The sequence below is a fragment of the Daphnia carinata genome, chromosome 3 (genome assembly GCF_022539665.2).
Source record: "Daphnia carinata strain CSIRO-1 chromosome 3, CSIRO_AGI_Dcar_HiC_V3, whole genome shotgun sequence".
In the NCBI taxonomy this organism is placed as follows: Eukaryota; Metazoa; Arthropoda; class Branchiopoda; order Diplostraca; family Daphniidae; genus Daphnia; species Daphnia carinata.
Genome location: NC_081333.1, coordinates 3965901 through 3986376, shown reverse-complemented (window position 1 = coordinate 3986376; position 20476 = coordinate 3965901). Strand labels below are relative to the sequence as shown.

The following is a 20476-nucleotide window of genomic DNA, read 5'->3' as shown; positions in this document are numbered from 1 at the left end:
AATCACGTCCCATTCAGGATCGTAGAAAGTGTGGCTGAAATAATTTCGAAGACTAAAACAGACGATTATTGGGTCGAATGCCATTTAAAAGTCGCCCAAGATACATATGGTCGTAGGTATTCCTTATTTAAGAATAACATTTATTGACAATCTCATGTATTCTTTGACTCCCTCATGTGAACTAGCCAGCTGCAGTCGGTTTGGAGGTGGGTAGTAGTCGGAAATGGTTAAGCTGTAGAGTGGCCGTGAAATAAACGTATCGAAGAACCACCAAATAAAATAAGAAGATCGAAAGAGGAAGACTCGGATCCGCCCTTAATTACAATTGAGGGTAAAAATCGGATTGTAACTTCGTTTTACTGGTATTTTATTAAATTTTATCTGTCTCATAGGGTTGAAGATCGGTTGATATGGATACCGGTTGGATTTAAGCACTCGCATCAAACAACTTAGAAGAAATAAAGGAAAACAGAAAAAAAATCGCCAGTGCAAAGAAGTGGAAATGACAGACGAAATATTAAATCAGTCTCTAGGAGAGAAAGAGAGTATGGTAAGTCTTTGAAGTAATGTTACGTAATAATTTTAACGAGCAAGCCAACAAATATCGTCACATTCACTTGGTGATAAAAGATGTTATCATTTTCACAAACTCCTTGACCACTGGTTTAGTGAAGGAAAACCTGCTTTTGATTTTCGAAGCCATTTACTAGTGTCATTACCAAATAACTGATTATTTTATGTTTTGGTTAAAAGTTGTAATTTTTATGCGCCATTAAAGCAAAGCACTTAATTCCCACGGTTACTCAACGGAAGAAATATTTGGGTGACCATTTTTTCCAGTTTGTCCTAGTATGTGTGAGTCTGTTCATCCTTTTCTTGTGTATTACATTTCATGAAGTGTTGCTATTCTAATCGCTGTTTTATTGTGAATTAAACAGGAAATTGGACTCAGATCTTTGGCGGAATTGCAGCGCGGTTTCGTCTTGATTGAAAAAAATCCAAATCTTTAGTACGTGGAATCAATCGACAGAGGCCGGATTGGTCATTCTGGGCGCCTCAATCATTTCGTCCAGGTTATTATTATTATTTGGTTCTTAAGTATTTTAATCTAAACTAGAAGTGTTCGTTCATGGCATTTCTTGTTGGTTTGTGTCGTCGTCCATATTAGGGAAACCGGTTTTTTGTTTGTTTGCGAAAGGTGTATTGGCGTTTACGTAAGGGAAAGGTTAAGGATTTTTAGTGCCACCTTTTGGATTAAGATAAAAAGATTACTTTTAATGATAATAATAATAAGTTTCATCCGCTATCTTCGATCGAAAGTAGTTTAATTGTAAAGGGAAATTGGAGATGTTGGATAAATGAATGTTAAATATTTTCGGGTTCTTGTAACTCCCGCCAACATAGAATACTCCCGACAGATCTTTTTTCATTATATTTATTTTCATTCTGTTTTCAGGGCAATAAAATTGCCAGCGAATGTCCCAAATGCCCGGATCTTTGTCCAACTGATGGTGATGGACGAAAACTTGTTGGAGCAATGACGACTGCCAAAAAGGTAAGGTTTTTTTGAATACCAATCAATACCCATCTGAGCTTTTAGCCAAATGATTAAGTCTCTCATTACCAAAAATGGGAATAAACTGGTTCATAATGTCAGGAAAAAGCACGGGGTCAGTAAAGGACCATAGAAGTCGAGGAATTCGGCATCTCGTTTTTTTTTTCTTTGGGGAGAGGGGTCCTTGGGAACCATTGGGAAATCAAATGCCAATAAAAGCTGTCAATATCATAGTCAATTTAGTTGTTGTGCGAAAGGCCTTGGTACTCCAATCGGTCGTGACTTGGATTTCCTCTTGTTGATTGATCATATGTCTTTTATAAGAAAATGGCAAAAATCTGGTTTTTAATTGTTCCTCTCACTCCTTTTGTGTTTTGACTTTTAAACGAGAAAAAAAAATCTATTGAACACCATTGATTTGTCTGTCGTATGCGACCAATGTGGCCAATGTGGCCAAGGCGGCAGTGAGGCATGCAGGATGGTTCCGCGATGACCATTTTCAACGAAGAATACCCGTATGTCGAATTGAAAACTGGAAATTGTTTTATAAAACGAAACAACGCATTTTGGTAAGAAAAAGGATTTTCTTCGTTAGCAATTTTTGGGATGGAACTACATTATTGAAATTCAATGGTAATTCTAGGTGCAGCAATGTCATCTTAGTTTTGGGGAGGAGAGGAAACAAAACAATGAGTTACAATTTTACTTATACAAAACAATGAGTTACAGTTTTAGGTCCTTGTTATATTCGCCAAGGAGCATCGGTAAATAATATCGAAACAGTTCCTGTAGTGTAGCACGGAAGAAAACGGGACACGCATAGACGCCCGTAAAGCCCTTTTGTACGAGAGAACGAGTCCAGAGGGTAAAGCATGAGCTAACTCAAGGATTAGTATTATTTGTTTATATTTTCATTGTTGTTTCCTTTTGTTTAATTTATAGAAGTAGACCAGCCTAAAGATTTGAGGGCTTATGCCAATTCCATTTCAACAACGATAAAAGTAATCAGCTGGTCATTTTTTTTTTTTTATCAAGAAGTCACGGGAACAAGCTACACGGTGGTAGGTTTGCGTATTATACATAGTAAACCAATGAGGTGGTGGCCTGTCTCAATCCCATCGGAAATATTCCTCTTTATAACAAGACTGCAGTGATGGTCGGCGTGCACCAAGCAGTGTTGTATATCTGTTTTTATTTGGAAAAGCTAATGGAAATTTTGGTTCATCTCCAGTTTGTCAGTTGCAAATTATGCCGAGGATATCGTTGTCCGTGTGAGATACGATTCGAACTACACGTCTCAGTCGATTAAAATTGGCCGGAATGAACGGGAAGATTCCCGATTTGATAATCTAATAAATGTAATCCCAAGTCAGTGTATATACTGTGCATTCCGGTAAATAATTGATTTTTGCGACTGTCGTCGAAATAAAAGGAAGTGGATAACACAAATGGGAAAATACGGACTCGTTAATAATGTTTTGCTTGTATTCGTGATCAAAGATACGAATAATATTTCAACAGTGTCTTTTGAAATTTCTTTGATTCGTTTTATTTATTTTGTCCCACAAAAAATAAAAACACTTCTTCATTTATGACTTAGCCTACAAACATGGCACAAGTACTACAGATCACATTGAGAATAAGTTATTTTAATGTATGTTACAAGTTGAGAAGAAGACAAAACTGTCAATTCATTGCAGTAGTCTGCAACGAAAATTTCGTGTCACATTGAGAGTGATAGGCCATAGTCGGAGTATATTGAAAGTCTGACTTCGGCTAACGCTTGGGGCTCCGGGTCACAGTTGTTTGTGAAACATTTTTTATTACTGGGAAGCAGCAAATTCTTTGAAACTGTGTCAATTCATGTATATGTCTTCTTGTATTTTTTCTCGTAATGCCATGAAGGCATAAAGGGTGACCCGTCTCAGTTCGTCGAATCGAGATCAAAGTCTTCTTCGTCAGTTATAGCGTGGGAAGGGGGGGCTGATGGGTTGGAATGTTGCATGGAATCAGATATTGTGGTCAACAACAACATCCAAAGTTTAGTGGTGGTGTTGAAAATTCAGGATTCACGGCAGCTAATGCTAATCGATCCTGTCGTCTAAGCCCAACAGCTGACAGAGCGACACATCTTCTATATTGTCTTACAATAATAACCGCTAGATGGCATTTAACATGAGTGTCGCGAGGCAAAATGTGTCCGCCACAAACATACACAGATCAGTTCCCGCCCACCGAAACCTCCCGCCAAGTGTGCATGCCACTACTACGCAATAAGCAACCTTGGCAGCTTGGCTCAGCCAGGCAGCCTTCAGTAGTGGCAGAAGTCTTGTCATGGGTGTTGTAGTTTTTTTCTCCTGCGCAGTGTTTTCATTGCCAATCGCTTTCTCTTGATATTTTGACTCAGTCGTCGTCTGGAGAAAACAAATTTTTTTACTTACGTCTCCGAACACCCCATACAAAGAATGTAGAACAAAACCTATTTCAAAACAACTTCTCCAAGCGTTCATAATTGCCGTGGCTAATTCATTGGATCCTTTGTGGGACTGATCAACAAATTTCAAAACATTTGAGTTGCAATGGATCCCAGATAACGTGAAAAGGGTCGTGAATTAATCCACGTCTTCTTACATCCACACGTTGCAGCACGGCCGCCATCTTTTGCCTCGTGACATTTTTATCTGAACGTTTGTTCGATTATTGATTTCCTAGAACAAGTTTTGTCTGCTACAAACCCATGTTCTTCATTTTTGTGATGAATTGCACGTTGGAGTGGGACAGTTGCGGCGTGAGGAGCAACACCAACACGGCGCCTTTAGCATTGGATATTGACCATTTTCTGGGGCAGTAGCGGTGGCGCTAGTTGTCACTAAAGGTATGACTATGAACCATAAAAAATGCGTGTTTTTCCTCCTATTTAGTTACGCACCACATCCGATAAACGTGCTTTGCGTTTAATCGTGACATCTAGCGGCTTTTCGAAAATTAGTCATCCTATTTTGACGTCATAACGTCACAGCTACCACTAGTTCACTCGCTCAAGGGATTTAGGATCGATGTGGAAGCAACCTTAAGGGGTGTGTAAAGTAGCTGACGTCCTAGCCAAGCGAAATCACGCCCCCATCGGGATCGAAGAAGGCGTGTCTGAAAGAATTTCAAAGGCAAAACCAAACGATGACTTGGTTGAGCGCCATTTCATCGTCGCCCTCTAAATTTAGACTGTCATGCATCCAACCGTAATTGGCGTGAAACTTGAATCTTTGATACGAAGCAACCGGTAAATAGGATCGAGTCTTGTTTCGAAACCAGATCTGTTGTGAGACATTGCGAATGAGGTTGACGGCGCACTGTTCAAGTTAAATAGAAAACAAACATTTATTTTGCTGATGACGTTAATTGTCCATCCGCTAGCGCAGATGCGTGAAGACGACAACCGTAAAAACTGCGTTATAATTTGTCTGTGAATCATCATAGAGCATGACGATTAATCGCCATCTACCAAATTAGGATATCTTGGAAACCGAGTGAAAATATTTTTCATTATTTGTTCACATTTTGGATTTTTACGATTGCCATCACTCGTTTTATTTGACCCATTTTCGACTTCTAGTTTTACCATTTACTTTCACCTTTTTTTTTTTTTACCAAGGTATATACATTTTATTCAAGGATTTCAGCAGACGGTATTGGTTTTGACAATCTTTACCAAGCGCCGTCATGGACGTGAATCCTTGAATAATTTCTATTTCTCTTTATTTAAGTTTTTCTGTTTCGGAGCATTTCAAAACGTTGAAATGTTGTCCTTCGTATTCGCTCTCTCAGTAGATGAAAATTGTACTATTAAAAAACGCGTTCCCTATATGTAAATTCATTAAAGGTCACATGTATACTTAACTGTCCTATGTGATGTAGTCGGTTTAGAGGTGTTTAAGCTGTCGTGTGATTTTCAATGATATACGTAAATGTTTGGAGAAATAGGAGGATATCGATCCACCCCCAATTTTTTTTTATGGCAAACATAAAGTCGCCATTTTCTTCCGCTTTTATGCGATAATGCCATCAAAGCTCTAAAACCATTTCGATCGATTGCAGGTGAAACTAAACTGACATTATGAGAAAAAAGCACGTCTCACCGCGTTCCTTAAATTTCGTTTAGTCTAAACGTGATCATTTTGGTACAAATACGAGTAAAAAACAATGCGTTCAACGACTCATTGTACTCGTTTGAAATCTGTGTGATTATTGGAATGTAACTTCATCGTGTTGACAATTTATTAAAATTTTTATTCTTACTTCTTAGGGTTGGAGACGGTGGGTGCGATGGATATCGGTGGATACGATGGATGCCGGTTGAATTTAAGCACGCAAAAACTAAGAATAAATAAATGAAAGGAGAAAAAAGGTGCCAGTGCAAAGAAGTGAAAATGACAGACAAAATGATCGTTGAAGAAGGGATAACCCACGAAGCGGATCATTTGATTGGCGGCCTGCTCGGTCAAGCGGATCGCAAAACACGTCCAACATTAAGGATTGGACGACGTGGATGCTCTTTCCTTGTTACTGTCGTCGTTTTCTTGATCACTTTGGATTGGCTCGAAGCCTCGTTGCTCTTCCCGCTTCAAGGAGTTCTTCCCAGCTCTTCCATCGAAGTCTATCGGCCTCTACGAGAGAAGGAGAGTAAGTCTTTGATATTATGTTACGTGATCGTTGTAACGAGGAAGTCAACAAATATCGTCATATCCGCTCTCATTATTAGTTTGAAATTGAAAAAAACAAATGCGCACATACAAGACAGGTGTTGTGAATGAGGTGTGTTGACTTGAGCAATTGAATTCTTGCAGTTAGGGAAGGAATGTCCGTTTCAGAACAAATTCGATAAGAACTATAAAAGTCGAAAGAATGATAATTTTCGTAAAATCCTTGACCACTAGGTCAGTCTAGGAATTTAAACCTGCTTTTGTATTTAGAAGTTCTTTACTGGCGCCATTACTAAAATGAGAGATAACCTAATGTCTTTGATTAGAGATGTCCTTTCTAAGCGCCATTTAAGCAAAGCACGTGCGGTCCACGCCCACGGAACGGAAAAGAATGTTTGGTTGACCATTTTTTTCTTGTTTTGCTCCAGTTTGTCCCAGTATAGAAGTTCGAAATGGCCCCCAACAGTTTTCGGAATTGGAAGGCTGCCGCGTTGTGGAAGGCTTTCTTCATGTTGTTTTGATGGAGAATATGGAATTTGCCGCTGATTTGAATAATCGTAGTTTTCCGGCTCTTCGAGAAATCACGGGCTATTTGCTGTTTTATCGCGTCTTCGGGCTACGCTCTATCGGACAGCTCTTCCCAAATTTGGCTGTCATTCGCGGCCAGCAACTTCTTTTTGACTTCTCTTTTGTCGTATATGAACTGGTGCAATTACAGGTGAGCCTGTTCATCTTTTCTCTTGAGTGTTACGTTTCATGAACTGTTACAATTCTAATCGCTGTTTATTCTGAACTAAACAGGAAATCGGACTGAAGTCGTTGACGGAATTGCAGCGCGGTTCCGTCTTGATTGAAAAAAATCCAAATCTTTGCTACGTGGAATCAATCGACTGGGGCCGGATTGGTCATTCTGGCCGCCTCAATCATTTCATTCAGGTTATTATTATTATTTGGATCGCAAATGTTGCATATTTTATCTTAACTGGAAGTGTTTATGCGAGACATTACTTGTTTGTTCGGGTCGTCATCAGTATTGGGAAAACCGGTTTTTTTTTGTTTGTTTGTTGGCGAGAGTTGAATTGGAATTTATGTAAGTGAGATATTAAGGATGTCTAGTGCCATCTACTGGATTAAGATAAATGAAATCCCTTTTAATGGCCAATTTCATCCGAAATCTTCGAACGTAAATAGTTGAACTGAAACTGGAAGATGGAGATGTTGGGTGAACGGAAGTCGAATATCTCCGACTCTTCCGGTCTCTGGTAACTTCTGCCGGCATCGAACCCTGCCGGCAGAAAACTTTAGCTAAGATTTTGTTCTCGTACTGTATCTTGTTCCTGATTCGTCTCATCTCGTTTTTCATCCCATTTGTTTTCGTTCTGTTTTCAGGGTAATAAAAAGGCCAGTGAATGTCCCAAATGCCCTGATCGTTGTCCAGCTGGTGGTGATGGACGAAGACTTTGCTGGAACAACGACGACTGTCAAAAAGGTAAGGATTTTTCATTTGAATGAATGGATGACTCAGTTCAACTATTAACTAAATAAGTAAGTAAATCTCATCGCCAAAAATGGGAATGAACAGGTTCATAATGTCAGGGCAAAGCAAAGAAACACGAAAAAATAATGGGGAGAGTGGCAGACGGCACTCAACGTTTCTTGTTTTTTTCCCCCCTCGGTAACCGTAGGAAAATCGAATGCCACGAATAGCTGTCGAGAAGATTGTCAGATCGAGTTGTTGTGGCAAAAACCTTGGCACTGCAAGCGGCCGTGACTTGGATTTCCTCTTCCTCTTGTTGTTTACTTGTTGTTGTTCTGCTTCTTCGATCGTTTTTTTTTTTTGGAATGCCTCCAAAACAAAATTGACAGAAATAAAGAAAAAGGATATATATATATGTATATATATACTGTACATATATATTGTCAAAACAATAACACGAAAACAACAACAAAAAGAAGGGCGCGACAGAGGCGACATCCGGAGACGAAGGTCTCAATTTTTCGGAGACACCAACTTCGATCGATAAGTTGGTAACCCAAATATATGTTTCTAATGCCGTTGCTTGTCTGGGGAATCGTGCCCTTTAAACTGGGGGAATCATTAAAACGCCAATGAATAGCAATAACTTATAAATTATAATCTGTTGTTTTTAACTTTAGAATTAGATTTGTTGTGTAAACGACGAGATATTCAGTAGTTTAAAACTATAAATCGTAGTCACTTCGATCGGTCGCCGTCGTGCCCATAAATGGTTGGTGGCTAACAAGTTGGCATCAGATGACTCCATTTTATCGGAATATGGCGACATCTTGTTTTCAATGGCTTCCCTCACCCCCCTTAATGTTTTGACTTTTAAACGAAAGACAAAAATCTATTGAACACCATTGATTTGTCTGCAGTATGCGACCAATGTGGTCAAGGCGGCAATGGGGCATGCAGCATGATTCCGAAAGAACTTGGGCGTCCATCTGAAATACGTTGCTGTCACGAAGAGTGCGCCGGTGGATGCAGTGGCAACCAGAGCAACCATTGCGATGTTTGCAAACACGTCATCCACAACGACGAATGCCGATCTGTTTGTCCTCCGGGCCATTATCTGGTAAGACTGCACTCTTCTCTTTCCAAGAAAACTTCCTTTTGGGCTCGTGCAATGACCATTTTCAAGTTTGAAATGCGGGACACGTGCACTTAATCGATCTGCGCTCATTGGCTACTATTCTTCATATCTTACTTATCTCAATATCTTACTGTTCCTATTAAATTACATCTATCGAAACTATCATGTACACGAGCTGTTCTTTCCTGTACGTAGTGCCTAGTCTTTGGTCGAAATTGGATCGTCCTTCTCGTATTAAAATTCTATTATTTTTTATAATGTTTGTTTTCTATTTCGTTGTGTAGTTTATGAAACGACGCTGCGTCACGGACATTGAGTGCATTACAATGCTACATCCTCGTCAATCTGTTCAAGAATATCCGTACGTCAAACGGAAATGGAAAGTGTTTAATAAAACGGAAGAATGCATTTTGGTATGAAACAAAGATTTTCTTCTTTAGCAATTTTTTTAGGTTAAATGAATGAATTAAACATCAATGGAAATTTTCGTTGCAGGAATGTCCTCCTGGTTTTCAGGAAGAGAAGAATGACTTCAATAAAACTCTGTCGTATTTTACGTGCGTCCCTTGCCAAGGTATCTGCCATTTGTTTGTTAAAAATTTAAAGATGCATTTAAGTGAATTCGTGCCGTGTTGTTAGGTCCTTGCCCTAAGATTTGCCAAGGGTTATTTGTGAGTAACATCGAAACGGTTCAAAGATTACGCGGATGCACAACAATCGATGGCGATTTGGAAATGCAAATAAAAGGTGGTGACAATATCATCCAGGAACTGGAGAGGAGTCTTGGCAGCATCGAAGTAATCCGAGGTGTCCTCAAAATCACGCGCTCCTTTCCCATCCTGTCGTTGAGTTTTTTCAAGAGCTTGAAAACCATTACGGGGAAACTGAATGCGATACATTCCAGTGGGAGTAAAAATTTTGACGATGAGTAATATTAGTTCATTCCTCTATGCATGAGCTATTTTTGTTATCGTTATGTCCTTTTTGCGCTCACAGATACGCATTGACCGTCCAGGATAATCAAAATTTGCAACAGCTTTGGCCGAAGACACAGAATTTGACAATTTATAAGAAAATGTTGTTCCATTTTAACCCCAAGCTGTGTCTGAATTTAATCGTGGAACTCGTCAACTCAAGTAGTCCTCCAGGCGCTGAGACCTTTAAGCATTCAGAGTTGGACATCTCACCGTGGTCTAATGGCGATAAAGCGACGTGCAACGAACAAGTTCTCAATGTCACCATCCTTAACAAATCATCCGTATCAATGCTGCTAAGCTGGGATAATTTTAGAGCGATGTTGGACGACAAACGCCAGCTGCTGGGCTACATTGTTTCCTACATAGAGGCCCCGCATGCAAACTTGTCTTACTATGATGGCCGCGACGCTTGTGGTGGTGATGGGTACATTTTTTAAGACTTATTTTCATCTAAGATTGGCAATTCAAACTGTGCTTTTCAGGTGGAGAGTTAACAACGTTGCCGCTAACATTGATGGGGATTCAAACGAACAGCAAATTCACCTTATGACAAATCTTCGACCGTACACTCAGTATGCGATATACGTCCAGACCTACACAGTAGCGCTGCAACAGATGGGCCAACGCATAGGCGCCCGTAGTCCCATTTTGTATGAGAGAACAAGTCCAGATGGTAAGACATGGGCTGATTGAAGGATTAGTATTATTTCTCTACATTTTTCATTGTTGTATTCTTTTGTTTAATTAATAGAACCAGACCAGCCTGAAGATTTGAGGGCTTATGCTAATTCCAGTTCCGAACTTATCATCGAATGGAAACCACCCATTAATCCTAATGGAATAGTGTCATTCTATACAATCTATGGGAGTTGGCGAAAAGACGACCAAGATTACGTTGACAAGCACGATCCTTGCGCCGAACGTAAGACTTTAATGTTGCCAATTACTAAATTATTTGTTCACACATAAAAATTTTGACTAAATATTCATTACTCAAAATGTGGTGTACATATCTTTTATTGAAGGATGTAGTGTAATTCTTGTCTTATTTTAGATGTAAGTTCGTTGGTGGTGACTGAGGCAAAAAAGACCATTGAAGACAATTCATCCGATAAAGGGACTTCTATTTTCGCCAGTCCCAGTTTTCTTGGCATCGCTACTAGCGGAAATAACGCTGGAACAGATGGTATTAATGGTGGTAGTGCTCAACAAGGGAAGTGTTGCGAGTGTACTGGGTCGAATGACAAAATTACCCTGGAGAAGAAGGAAAAGGAACAACAATTTAAAATTGAATTTGAAAATTTTCTACATGATAAGATTTATGTAAAGAACACTCAGTAAGTTATCGTTTTAACGCCTTTTTATTTACATGAAAGTAACTAGCTTTTGTACGTAGTATCTTCGGAAGGAACAAAAGACAAATGGAATTGAGCGATCACGATGCCATAGAATTCCCGGAAGAAAACCCAATGATTAATTCATCACACAACCAAGCGACTATGACAGCCAAAAATCGCACGAACACCTACCACAATAATCGGTTAATCACTTTTTATCAAGAAGTCACGGGAACCAGCTATACGGTGGTAGGGTTACGTCATTATGCAGAGTATACCATTGAAGTGGAGGCCTGTCACGATCCCATCGGAAATATTTCTCTTTGTAGTAAGACTGCTGTGACGTCGGCGCGCACCAAGCAGAGTGGTATATTTGTTTTTATTTGGAAAAATGGAAATTTTGGTTTTTTCATCGGTTTGTCGTTTGCAGATTATGCCGATGATATCGTTGGCGGTATAGTGAGATATGATTCGAACGACACTTCTCAGTCGATTAAAATTGGCTGGAACGAACCAGAAGATCCCAATGGTCTGATAACTAAATATCTACTCGAGTACAGACGATCAGACAACGTAAGATTATGCCTTGTGTTTTCCTTTCATTTTTTCCAGTGTTATAACGTTGCCCCAAATATTTGTTACAGGGCAAAATCGTTAAAGAATGCGTTCGTCGAAAGGACTTTATAGAAAGCAACAGAACTCGGATGTTGGGAGATCTAATACCTGGAAACTACTGCGTTCAAGTCCGTGCTTTTTCTTTAGCTGGACCTGGCCCATCCACAAAGGATGTTTGTTTTCTCGTCGAGGTAACATTTTTTAAAATTTTTTTCAAGGAAAATCTTATGCGCAAAAAATTTTTCCTTTCCCTAGGAACCCTTAAGCGGACTGAATACCAGCACGATTACCATTATATTTGTGCTCGTTCTGTTTGTCGTCATGTTTTTGGTTGCTTGTATTGCGTACTTCTTTTTGAAGAACAAAAAGAACAAGGATGAGCATGGCATTATATCTATCAATCCGGATTATCACCGTAATTTCAAGATAACTTCTTTCTATTGCAATTTTTAGTTACTGACTGATTTTATCCCTTCAGAATATGTTCCCGACGAGTGGGAAGTTGAACGTGAAAATGTTGTCATCATTCGTGCACTCGGTCGTGGGTCATTTGGTATGGTCTATGAAGGATTGTTACGTAATGCGATTCCCAACGGACCAGATATCAAGTGTGCTATCAAAACAGTTAACGAGAAAGCCACACATAAGGAAAAAATACAATTTCTCAATGAAGCATCTGTCATGAAGTAAGAAAAACATTCATCTAATTCGAATAATTGAATCAATTTCTTCGTTTTGTAGGGAATTCAATGCCAATCACGTACTTAAACTATTGGGAGTCGTTTCGAAAGCTCAGCCGACGTTAGTTATCATGGAATTAATGGCTAATGGAGATTTAAAATCTTATTTGCGCTCTCACCGCCCCGACTGGGAAGAAAACGTCATTGAGGGCCGCCAACCGCCTACACTCAAAGTATAACGTAAAAGCGGTTCTTTAGCTTTCGCTATAAAAACTATAAACCTTATCACTTTATTTAGTGTATATTGAAAATGGCCACTGAAATAGCCGATGGTATGATGTATCTATCGGAGAAAAAATATGTACACCGTGACCTAGCTGCCCGAAATTGCATGGTGGCTGGTGATTTGACCGTTAAGATTGGCGACTTCGGACTTACACGGGACGTGTACGAAACAGATTATTACCGGAGAGGAGACGCACAGGGTTGGTTACCTGTTCGATGGATGGCCCCCGAGTCACTACGTGATAGCGTCTACACTTCATCAAGTGACGTCTGGAGTTACGGTGTTGTCTTGTGGGAAATGGCTACCCTTGCATCGCAGCCTTATCAGGGCTTGACCAACGAGCAGGTGGTCAAGTACGTTGTCGAAGGTGGTGTTATGGAACGACCAGAAGGCTGTCCAGAAAGGCTATACATTCTTATGGAAAGTTGTTGGCAGTTCCAACCCAAAAAACGACCCACTTTCATGGAACTCATCGAAAACTTCGTGCCCGAAGTAACGTGATGTAAATATAGGACAGTTGTAAAATCTTATTCATCGATTGGTTTTAACAGGTGCCATCGCAGTTTGCCAGTGTCTCCTTTTATCATTCAGACGCTGGCATCAAGGCGCGGGCGGCCATAAAGGCTCACTATGAGCAAGAAACTCAGCTTCTCAACGACCCGTCAACGCCGCTACATCAATCAGCAAACGACAGTGGCGATTTTCTAGTGAATAAATCGATATCGCGAAATCATCGATACGGTAGGGATCAGGTTGTGCAAATTGATGATGTGCAGCAAAGAGGCAGTGACTGTGAGAAAATGGAAGCTTCCAACGTGCGATTTGGAATTAGAAGTGGCAACGCTGATGAGAGCATGAGAGACGATGACGTGAGCTACGAAGACAACGTTCCAGTGCTGTTTCCAAAAGACAAGAAAGCGTATGTTTTGATGAACAATCCTGTGACTGCCAATGGCAGCAAAAGTGAGAAATCCCAAGGCAGTACTTCTGTGGCAAGTGAAGATAGCAAAGGAAGTTACGTGAGCAACGGTAGTGCCTCCAACGGATACGTCATGGGCATCTTAAAACAACGTCGTCATAACAACGTTGACACAGAATGTTGACGAACTTTCTCCGCTGTCGTCTGCTCCCGTCTTGCAGTCTACCTCGTGCAAACCAGTGTTTTGTCGGAGAATTGTCCACAAGAAGGGCAAATACTCGACAGAAACAGACCAGTGAATTTGCAACAAAAAAGGCAAGTCGCTTTTAATATCTCTTGCATTCGTTATCTGACGTTTTATTTTTTTAGCGTGCTGTTTGTACTTATCAACAATGTATAAAAAATGTTTAGCTAATGTATATATGACCTGTGACAAAAGAACTTTACAACTGCCGAAAAACTTTGTGAATAACACAAATGCCGAAAACAGACTGGTCAACGACGCTCCGTTTATATCTGTGTCAAATTTGTGAAAAATATTTATACAGTGCATATATTTTATGACTTTAAAAACGATAAGAAGAAAAAAAGGATTCCAATCGTTTTTTATTGTTTACTGAAAACAACGACAAAAAAGGGAAAAACAACCATTGAATTGTTGTACCTCATTCGCTAGTTTTGTTGTTTTTTGATATCTGGTTGATAATTTTTGAAAAAAAAAACAAACAAACAAACAAACGAACTTTGCATATTTATCTGCTCAAAACTCATGTGAGCTGCCTCAAACGCACATCGTCTTGATGTCTGTGGGCTACACAGCATATGTGTGCCGTACTCCTTAACGCTTTTTCTTTCATCCAGCAAATATCCGTCTTCTGTTTGCTGATACAAGTCACTCTTTCTTTTGGTCGTTGTTACAAATTGAGTGCGTGTACGTGATTTAATGTTGCCGATTGTTCATATTTTTTATTATTATATGTGTCCATCTATTAGACTCTCAAACGAGTCTGAAACAATGGATCGAGAAGAGAAAAAGGGAAGCTATTACAACAATACACAAGCCCAAATTCGCAGTTTGTTCACTAGAGACCTTGGGAGTAATCTAAGAGGTCATCGATTAGAGAAGCACTACTGGCGTCCAGCAAACCCTTCTCGTAGTCCAAGACCAACCCACCAGCATCCATCCAGTCTTGTGGAAGAGGCGAGCTGTTGCGGGACCCAGGTCGGCTTAACAACGAACTGCGACGCGGCGATATGAACTTGGTTTCCAACACTTTCAACAAATCCAGATTACTGTCAACTCTGCCTTCCCCATCCATTTGTTCAGGTGAGCGCTGAATCAAATTCCGGCTAACAAAGGCACTTCGTTCTTTTTTAAATATAGAATTGTAATTATTAGCTTGATTATATTTAGATATATTATAATGATTTCAGTGCCTAGTTTACCGAAAGAGCTGTTGGGATCAATGAAGCCATGTGCGGGTGCGGCAGGGCTATCAAAACGAACCAAATCAAAAACGATGTTTTCCGCGGCCTGGTCCCAAACACTGCCTCCGTGGGTCGTCTGAGGTGTCGATAAAGCAGCTGCTTCCAACTGCTGAGCCACCTGAGGCAAAGAACGTCTTTCTGTTTGCTGCCTCTGCGAGTGGGATCCAGCCACAAGTGCCACGACTGGGCTAGCAGCCAAGCTACTAGGCCGGTTCATTCTCGCGTGCGCAGGCAAGAAAAAGTTTCCTATTGGTGTCCTATTCAGTGAAGAGTTCCTGCTCGGCTCTGGCGTCAGTGATCGTTTTCGACACAGCTCCAGTCCAGAACTGCTCATCTGAAAGGAAAGAAAAGCAGAGATGCGTTAAAAGGCTACCCGGTGGTCATCTTATAACTGAATACGAACTTCTTGACTGCGACGCTTATCAAGCATTCGTAATTCGGGCATTTCAAAAATTGGCCGACCCACAGAGCCATTGCTGTTCTGGCCGCTTTGTCGCCTTCTACCATCTAACGATTTTTTTTTAATAAGCATTAAGAAGAAAACGAATAATGAGGTTGATTGCCAAATAGGCTTTGTCACCTCGGGCTGGACGTCGATTTAGTAGATCTAGACTAGGTCTGCCGGAATTCAGCTGATTGAGTCGCATTTTCGCTTTGGCGCCCATTTCGACAGGCGTCATTCCTAACGCTGCTCGTAGAACGGCCGGCGTAGTGGCCTCGGCGCTATTCTTATCGGGAACGAGTACGCTTCGGAAGGGCGTCACAGACTGAAGGGCCATGGGCACGTTGCCCTGAAATTTCGACGTTAGCATCTTGTCGATCGCTTCCGTCTGCTCGTTAAACTAAGCAAAAGCAAAAATAAAAAAGTTTATAATGTAAGGCGAGATGGCTGTAGAAAGAACATCGCCTTACAATCTGACTCCAACGTGCATGCAACTGACTAGCAACTTCGGTTCGTGATTCAGCTGACAATTGGAGACGAGACAGTTTCATCAGTTCGTCTAAACGAGAGAAGTGTCAACGTACGATCTAAAAAAAAAAATAACACAGAAATAGAAAAGGCACCTTCAAGCGATGGAAAGCTAAATTTTTCGGTAATCTCCTTTGCTGTTGTAACGGAAAACAAAACCAAGTTCAGCAACGGCACCAAGTCATAATACCCGCCTTTCTTTTGAAGCTCTAAGCGACTTCCCTAAGGTAACCATAAAATAATAACGTTACATAATATAAACTAAAATCAGGGAATGGAGGAATTACGCTATGTATAGTTTGGTATTGTTCGATGAAATCGGTAGGGAAGGAACTGATTAATTTTCTTCCATTTATACTCGCTTGCCGTCCTTTAGTCATTTCAATAACATCCTTGATAATGTTCCACGATTTCTTGAAGGATTCCTCGTAAATTAACAATCCTTTCATGAGCGTGTTTAGGTTTTCGTTTTCCTTTTCAATCTCGGTGGCCAATTCTGCGATAGCAATCATTTTGTAGTTGTTACTTTTCCTCATAAAATGCCATGGATGAACTGATACCTAAGCAGATTTCGTTATTATCAAGATCGATGAGAGCTTTTCTTTTGAGTTCTGGTAGACCAGAGCTTTCAGCTATTAAACACAGCTCCTTCTTAGCTCTCACTTCTTCTTCACACAATTCTCTGTATTCTGCTTGTAATTCTCTATAACAACAAAGTGGTAACATAAATAGCTTTGATACATACATGCACAAAAGCAAAATACCTTGCTAGCTGTTTGTAGTGTTGATATTCTTCTCGGAAATTATTTGTTATCCTTACATGTGCTTCAAATTCAGAATGGAGATGTCCCTTGAGTACTAAAAGTTTTAGATTTGTGATTAACGGATTTGAATTGAAAACAGGTGGTGGTTCCAGTGGTGAGTTTCGCACTGGTATTTTGTCAAGGATGTGTGAAGCCAAAGCACACATTAGCTGAGCAAACTTTTCTCCTCCTGGGGACAGAAACATTGAGGGATTGATGTGGCGGCCATCAAATTGGAAAGCCTCTTTATTATTCTGTAACAGTTTGCAATTAGTTTTCAAACAAAAAAATCAAACCAATTGAGACTGGTACCTCTTGCACTTCAGCTAACCAAAGCCTAACTTGCTTTCGGAACTCTGCCTCTTGTTTTTTGTCAGTGATAGGCCAAACATCACGAAAAACTTCCTTTGATCGTGACCCATCAAGTTTATTGAACAGGAAGTGTATAACAAGTTGGAAAGCCTTTTGATTGGGAACTCTGAAAAGGTCTTTATCAAACTTTATTTTATGTTTTTCCGACATGGATTTGTTGTCAAACTTCAAGAGTCTGAGATATACGAAAAGCGTATTGAAATAGTCCAGCTCGATAGCAACTTCATTTTCTACAGGTGTACTCGCTTCACAGCTGGCTGCAGAAATGTTGGAAGCCATAATCTGAATAAAGAAAATTAATTCCTTTACGCGGTTTATCGGTTCGGTTTGTCGGAATCGGTGTTTTAATCACAAACGAGACCAATCGAGTTTCACACTTGACAGGTAAACTTATTTTGAAACTGACAAATCAAACTGGATCTGCAGCGTTGCCTAATTTCAATGTTACCCCATGATAAAGAGACAGAGCGCGCAGAAGTTGGAAATAGCAGACAACACGCAACAGAAAGCCAGAAGCACATAACCAGCTGAGCTGGTATAATTTGTGAGTCTAGTCTTTATGTTCTAGTATGGTACGCGTTATGTTGCAGGTGTTTAACGTTGTCGATGTTGCAACGGATACGAATAATTTTTACCGGGTGCAGTAGAGCCTAGTGCCGAGCGATTCGTTTTTGACGCATAATAACGTTTTTCCCAGTGCCTTGGAGCTGGTTAATGGTTCGTCTGCTAGGCATTTACTTTGTTTCTCGATCAATTCCTAGGAGTAGTGTATCTTTTGTGTCCTTGTAAATTACTCAAGTATGTATATTTCCCTTCCCTTATTTATCCTCGATTTCATATTGTGTATTGCTGTAAATCAACCTTGCAGAATGAGAAAACAATGTCGCAATATTTCGCTATGGATAAACAAATCTAGAGGTAACGACATTGCGATGTCACACAGTAGATGGTTGATGGGAAGGATGACCGACAAAGCAAGACACGAAAAAAAATCCTAAAAGTAAGAATGAGTTGTCCAAGTGCTATGTAATAAGTTTACATAGCAAGATTCCAAAATCCCTTCTGAACAAGCGACATGTATAACAATGAGACTAGGAAAATCGTAAAAGGATGAGTTATCTATTCCTATGTAACGATTTACGGTCATCTCTGTAGTTCTTTCGTGTCCAGAAGGGGTTTTGGAATCTTGATAAGCAAATACTTAGGAGCAAGGCTCTTATTTATCACTCATGCATATAATGTGGAAGTGCTAATCTATTACGTCAAATATTTTCAAAAAATGTTGTTTAATGTTTATTCTTCACCAACTCAACAGCCTCAATTAGGTGAATCTGAAAAAAAGTAGAAAAGTAATTTACCTTAACCTATTTTTCGTTAGAGTTTTGGTTGGTACCTGTTCACTTGGATTAGCAATAGCTAATTTACGTCCACCTGCTCCCCATTGCAAGATTCTTTTTGACGCGCGGAAGGACAAGTTCGATTGAAATACGATTTGCCAGGTCTGCGTGAAAAACTTCCGGCGTTCTATAAGGAGGTAGTGTGAATCTAAAAGTATTTACCTTAGTTGTCCAAATAACCAAGTTTCCTTGCAAATCGATAGAAGCTAAAAACAGGCCGTCAGGAGAAAAGGAGACATCCCAGATGGAATTGGTTTGTACGGGCAAACTAAGGACTGGATCGCTATTGCCACGGCTATCCCATAAGACTACAGATCCATCCTCTAATCCGCTGTACCGTAAGCAAACAGGTTCAGTTGATGAAATTAATATGAAACATTTCATGAAATTTTAACCAGGCAATCCAACTTGATTCAGCTATCGAATCATCATCAAGGTACCAAGCTAAACACGTGGGTCTTTTCATTCTTTCATTTTTTACTAAATAAATAGGCTCGTTGGTCTCGATCGACCATACCTGTACAGAAACAGCGTTTGAGCTGTATGTAAAAAGAATGAACAAAACAAAAAAAATATCTTGTTGTTTTTTTCACCATTATTGATCCGTTCCGTGATAAGCATCCCAAAAGATTCAAAGTACTGTTCCAAGACAAGGATAGCACTGCATCCTGTGCAAGAAAAAAACCAAAACAAAGAGAAAGCTTTCTATTGCCAAAGCAATTATTATTTATAAATTGCTACTACTTCGTGATCGAAAGATTTTATGGGCGATTCAATTCCAATTTGGCATAGCAGAATGAACCCGCCATCGGAACATGAAAAAAACTGATCCTCCGAGATCCATACTAAGTCTCTTAACAGACTAGAGTGGTAGGCGAATCTCTGTTTAGGTGTTTCCGGTTGGTTATGGGCATGATCCCATATTAGAACAGTCTGCCAAAGAGGTACAATTATTAATGTTATTAGTTTAGCGCACATGATATACCTGATCACTTCGAGTTGCGAATATAGTAGGCAAGAAAGGATTCCATGTAGCAGCCCACACTTGTTCACCACTGGGATCTTTAATTTCCATTGAAGTTTTGATGTTTTTGTTCCATAGTACAATTTGCCCATCCAGAAATGCGGTGAGCAAAAGGCTGCCGTCCATCTAATGAAATTTAACAATAATTTAGTAAATTATTTGAAATAAACTGGGAGCTTTTTCATTTACGTTCCATCCGAGATCGGTCATAGCCGACATTGCATTTACTTTGTTCCATGTTTTATTTTCCCATATGCTAACTAAATCGGCTTGCCTTTTTCCTTCAATTATTAGAACCTTTCCATCACTTAACCCACATCCTAGGATAGGCCAGACTGGATTAAAACAGGAAAAGTACACCGAACCATATTCTTCACTTTTAAAGCAGTTTATCCCGTTTCTTACAAACACATCTACGATACAAACAAGAAACGATATTTTCAATTCAGCTATAAAAAACAGGTAAGGCTCACCGTACTCTACTTTTTGTTTCTTGGAAGTCGAACAACCTTTCTGTTCGGAATCCTCTTCTCTTTTACCAGCTTTGTTGATGGTATTTGACGCTAACATGTTCTGTAGTTCCTAAGAAATATTTGTGTCTTATATAACCTATAGTCGCGTACAAAACTCAAATTCGCTTGTAACAAACCGTTTCTTTATCTACCTCAATGAAACAATCCAATTTCCAGATAGGGATTCGGTCTAGGTGGGATGATATAGTTCACCACTGACCTTGTTTTT

At 39.9% G+C, this 20476-nt stretch overlaps 3 protein-coding genes and 3 long non-coding RNA genes across 8 annotated transcripts; 4 read left to right on the top strand and 2 right to left on the bottom strand.

Annotated features, from left to right (window-relative positions):
- The first annotated feature begins 553 nt into the window (after window positions 1-553).
- LOC130693571 (uncharacterized) lies at window positions 554-2266 on the top strand. Its single transcript, XR_009001719.2, has 4 exons — window positions 554-855; window positions 939-1073; window positions 1457-2124; window positions 2199-2266. It is a non-coding gene; the product is annotated as an uncharacterized LOC130693571 (long non-coding RNA).
- A 5-nt stretch (window positions 2267-2271) lies between these two features.
- On the top strand, window positions 2272-3088 carry LOC130693577 (uncharacterized). Its single transcript, XR_009001730.1, has 2 exons — window positions 2272-2420; window positions 2498-3088. It is a non-coding gene; the product is annotated as an uncharacterized LOC130693577 (long non-coding RNA).
- Window positions 3089-3904: 816 nt separating this feature from the next.
- Window positions 3905-14754, top strand: LOC130693500 (insulin-like peptide receptor). The gene is made up of 21 exons (XM_057516651.2): window positions 3905-4430; window positions 5856-6232; window positions 6681-6970; window positions 7054-7188; window positions 7642-7741; window positions 8650-8849; window positions 9152-9280; window positions 9363-9441; window positions 9507-9795; window positions 9864-10268; window positions 10327-10517; window positions 10596-10766; window positions 10899-11181; window positions 11241-11548; window positions 11612-11754; window positions 11826-11987; window positions 12052-12211; window positions 12275-12482; window positions 12538-12709; window positions 12775-13254; window positions 13314-14754. Exons 2-21 carry the CDS (start codon window positions 5941-5943, stop codon window positions 13863-13865), a joined length of 4749 nt encoding a protein of 1582 aa, XP_057372634.1. The 5' UTR covers window positions 3905-4430; window positions 5856-5940; the 3' UTR covers window positions 13866-14754.
- On the bottom strand, window positions 14621-17593 carry LOC130693508 (uncharacterized). The gene is made up of 10 exons (XM_057516663.2): window positions 17255-17593; window positions 16904-17196; window positions 16700-16842; window positions 16427-16635; window positions 16235-16361; window positions 16082-16170; window positions 15750-16011; window positions 15573-15676; window positions 15128-15503; window positions 14621-15050 (listed from the first exon to the last, which is right to left on the bottom strand). The coding sequence occupies exons 1-10, from the start codon at window positions 17591-17593 to the stop codon at window positions 14764-14766; spliced, it is 2229 nt and encodes a 742-aa protein (XP_057372646.1). The 3' UTR covers window positions 14621-14763.
- On the top strand, window positions 17577-19253 carry LOC130693570 (uncharacterized). 3 transcript variants are annotated; one of them, XR_009420615.1, is made up of 5 exons: window positions 17885-18112; window positions 18183-18314; window positions 18693-18848; window positions 18915-19044; window positions 19110-19253. It is a non-coding gene; the product is annotated as an uncharacterized LOC130693570 (long non-coding RNA). The 3 variants fall into 3 exon arrangements; XR_009001717.2 differs by lacking the exons at window positions 17885-18112; window positions 18183-18314; window positions 19110-19253 and adding exons at window positions 17577-17698; window positions 17775-17858; XR_009001716.2 differs by lacking the exons at window positions 18183-18314; window positions 19110-19253 and having other exon boundaries at window positions 17896-18112.
- Window positions 18597-20336, bottom strand: LOC130693567 (F-box-like/WD repeat-containing protein TBL1XR1). Its single transcript, XM_057516742.2, has 9 exons — window positions 20209-20336; window positions 19925-20148; window positions 19697-19861; window positions 19456-19644; window positions 19305-19379; window positions 19107-19228; window positions 18874-19042; window positions 18708-18815; window positions 18597-18645 (listed from the first exon to the last, which is right to left on the bottom strand). The coding sequence occupies exons 1-9, from the start codon at window positions 20303-20305 to the stop codon at window positions 18601-18603; spliced, it is 1194 nt and encodes a 397-aa protein (XP_057372725.1). The 5' UTR covers window positions 20306-20336; the 3' UTR covers window positions 18597-18600.
- Window positions 20337-20476: the final 140 nt, after the last annotated feature.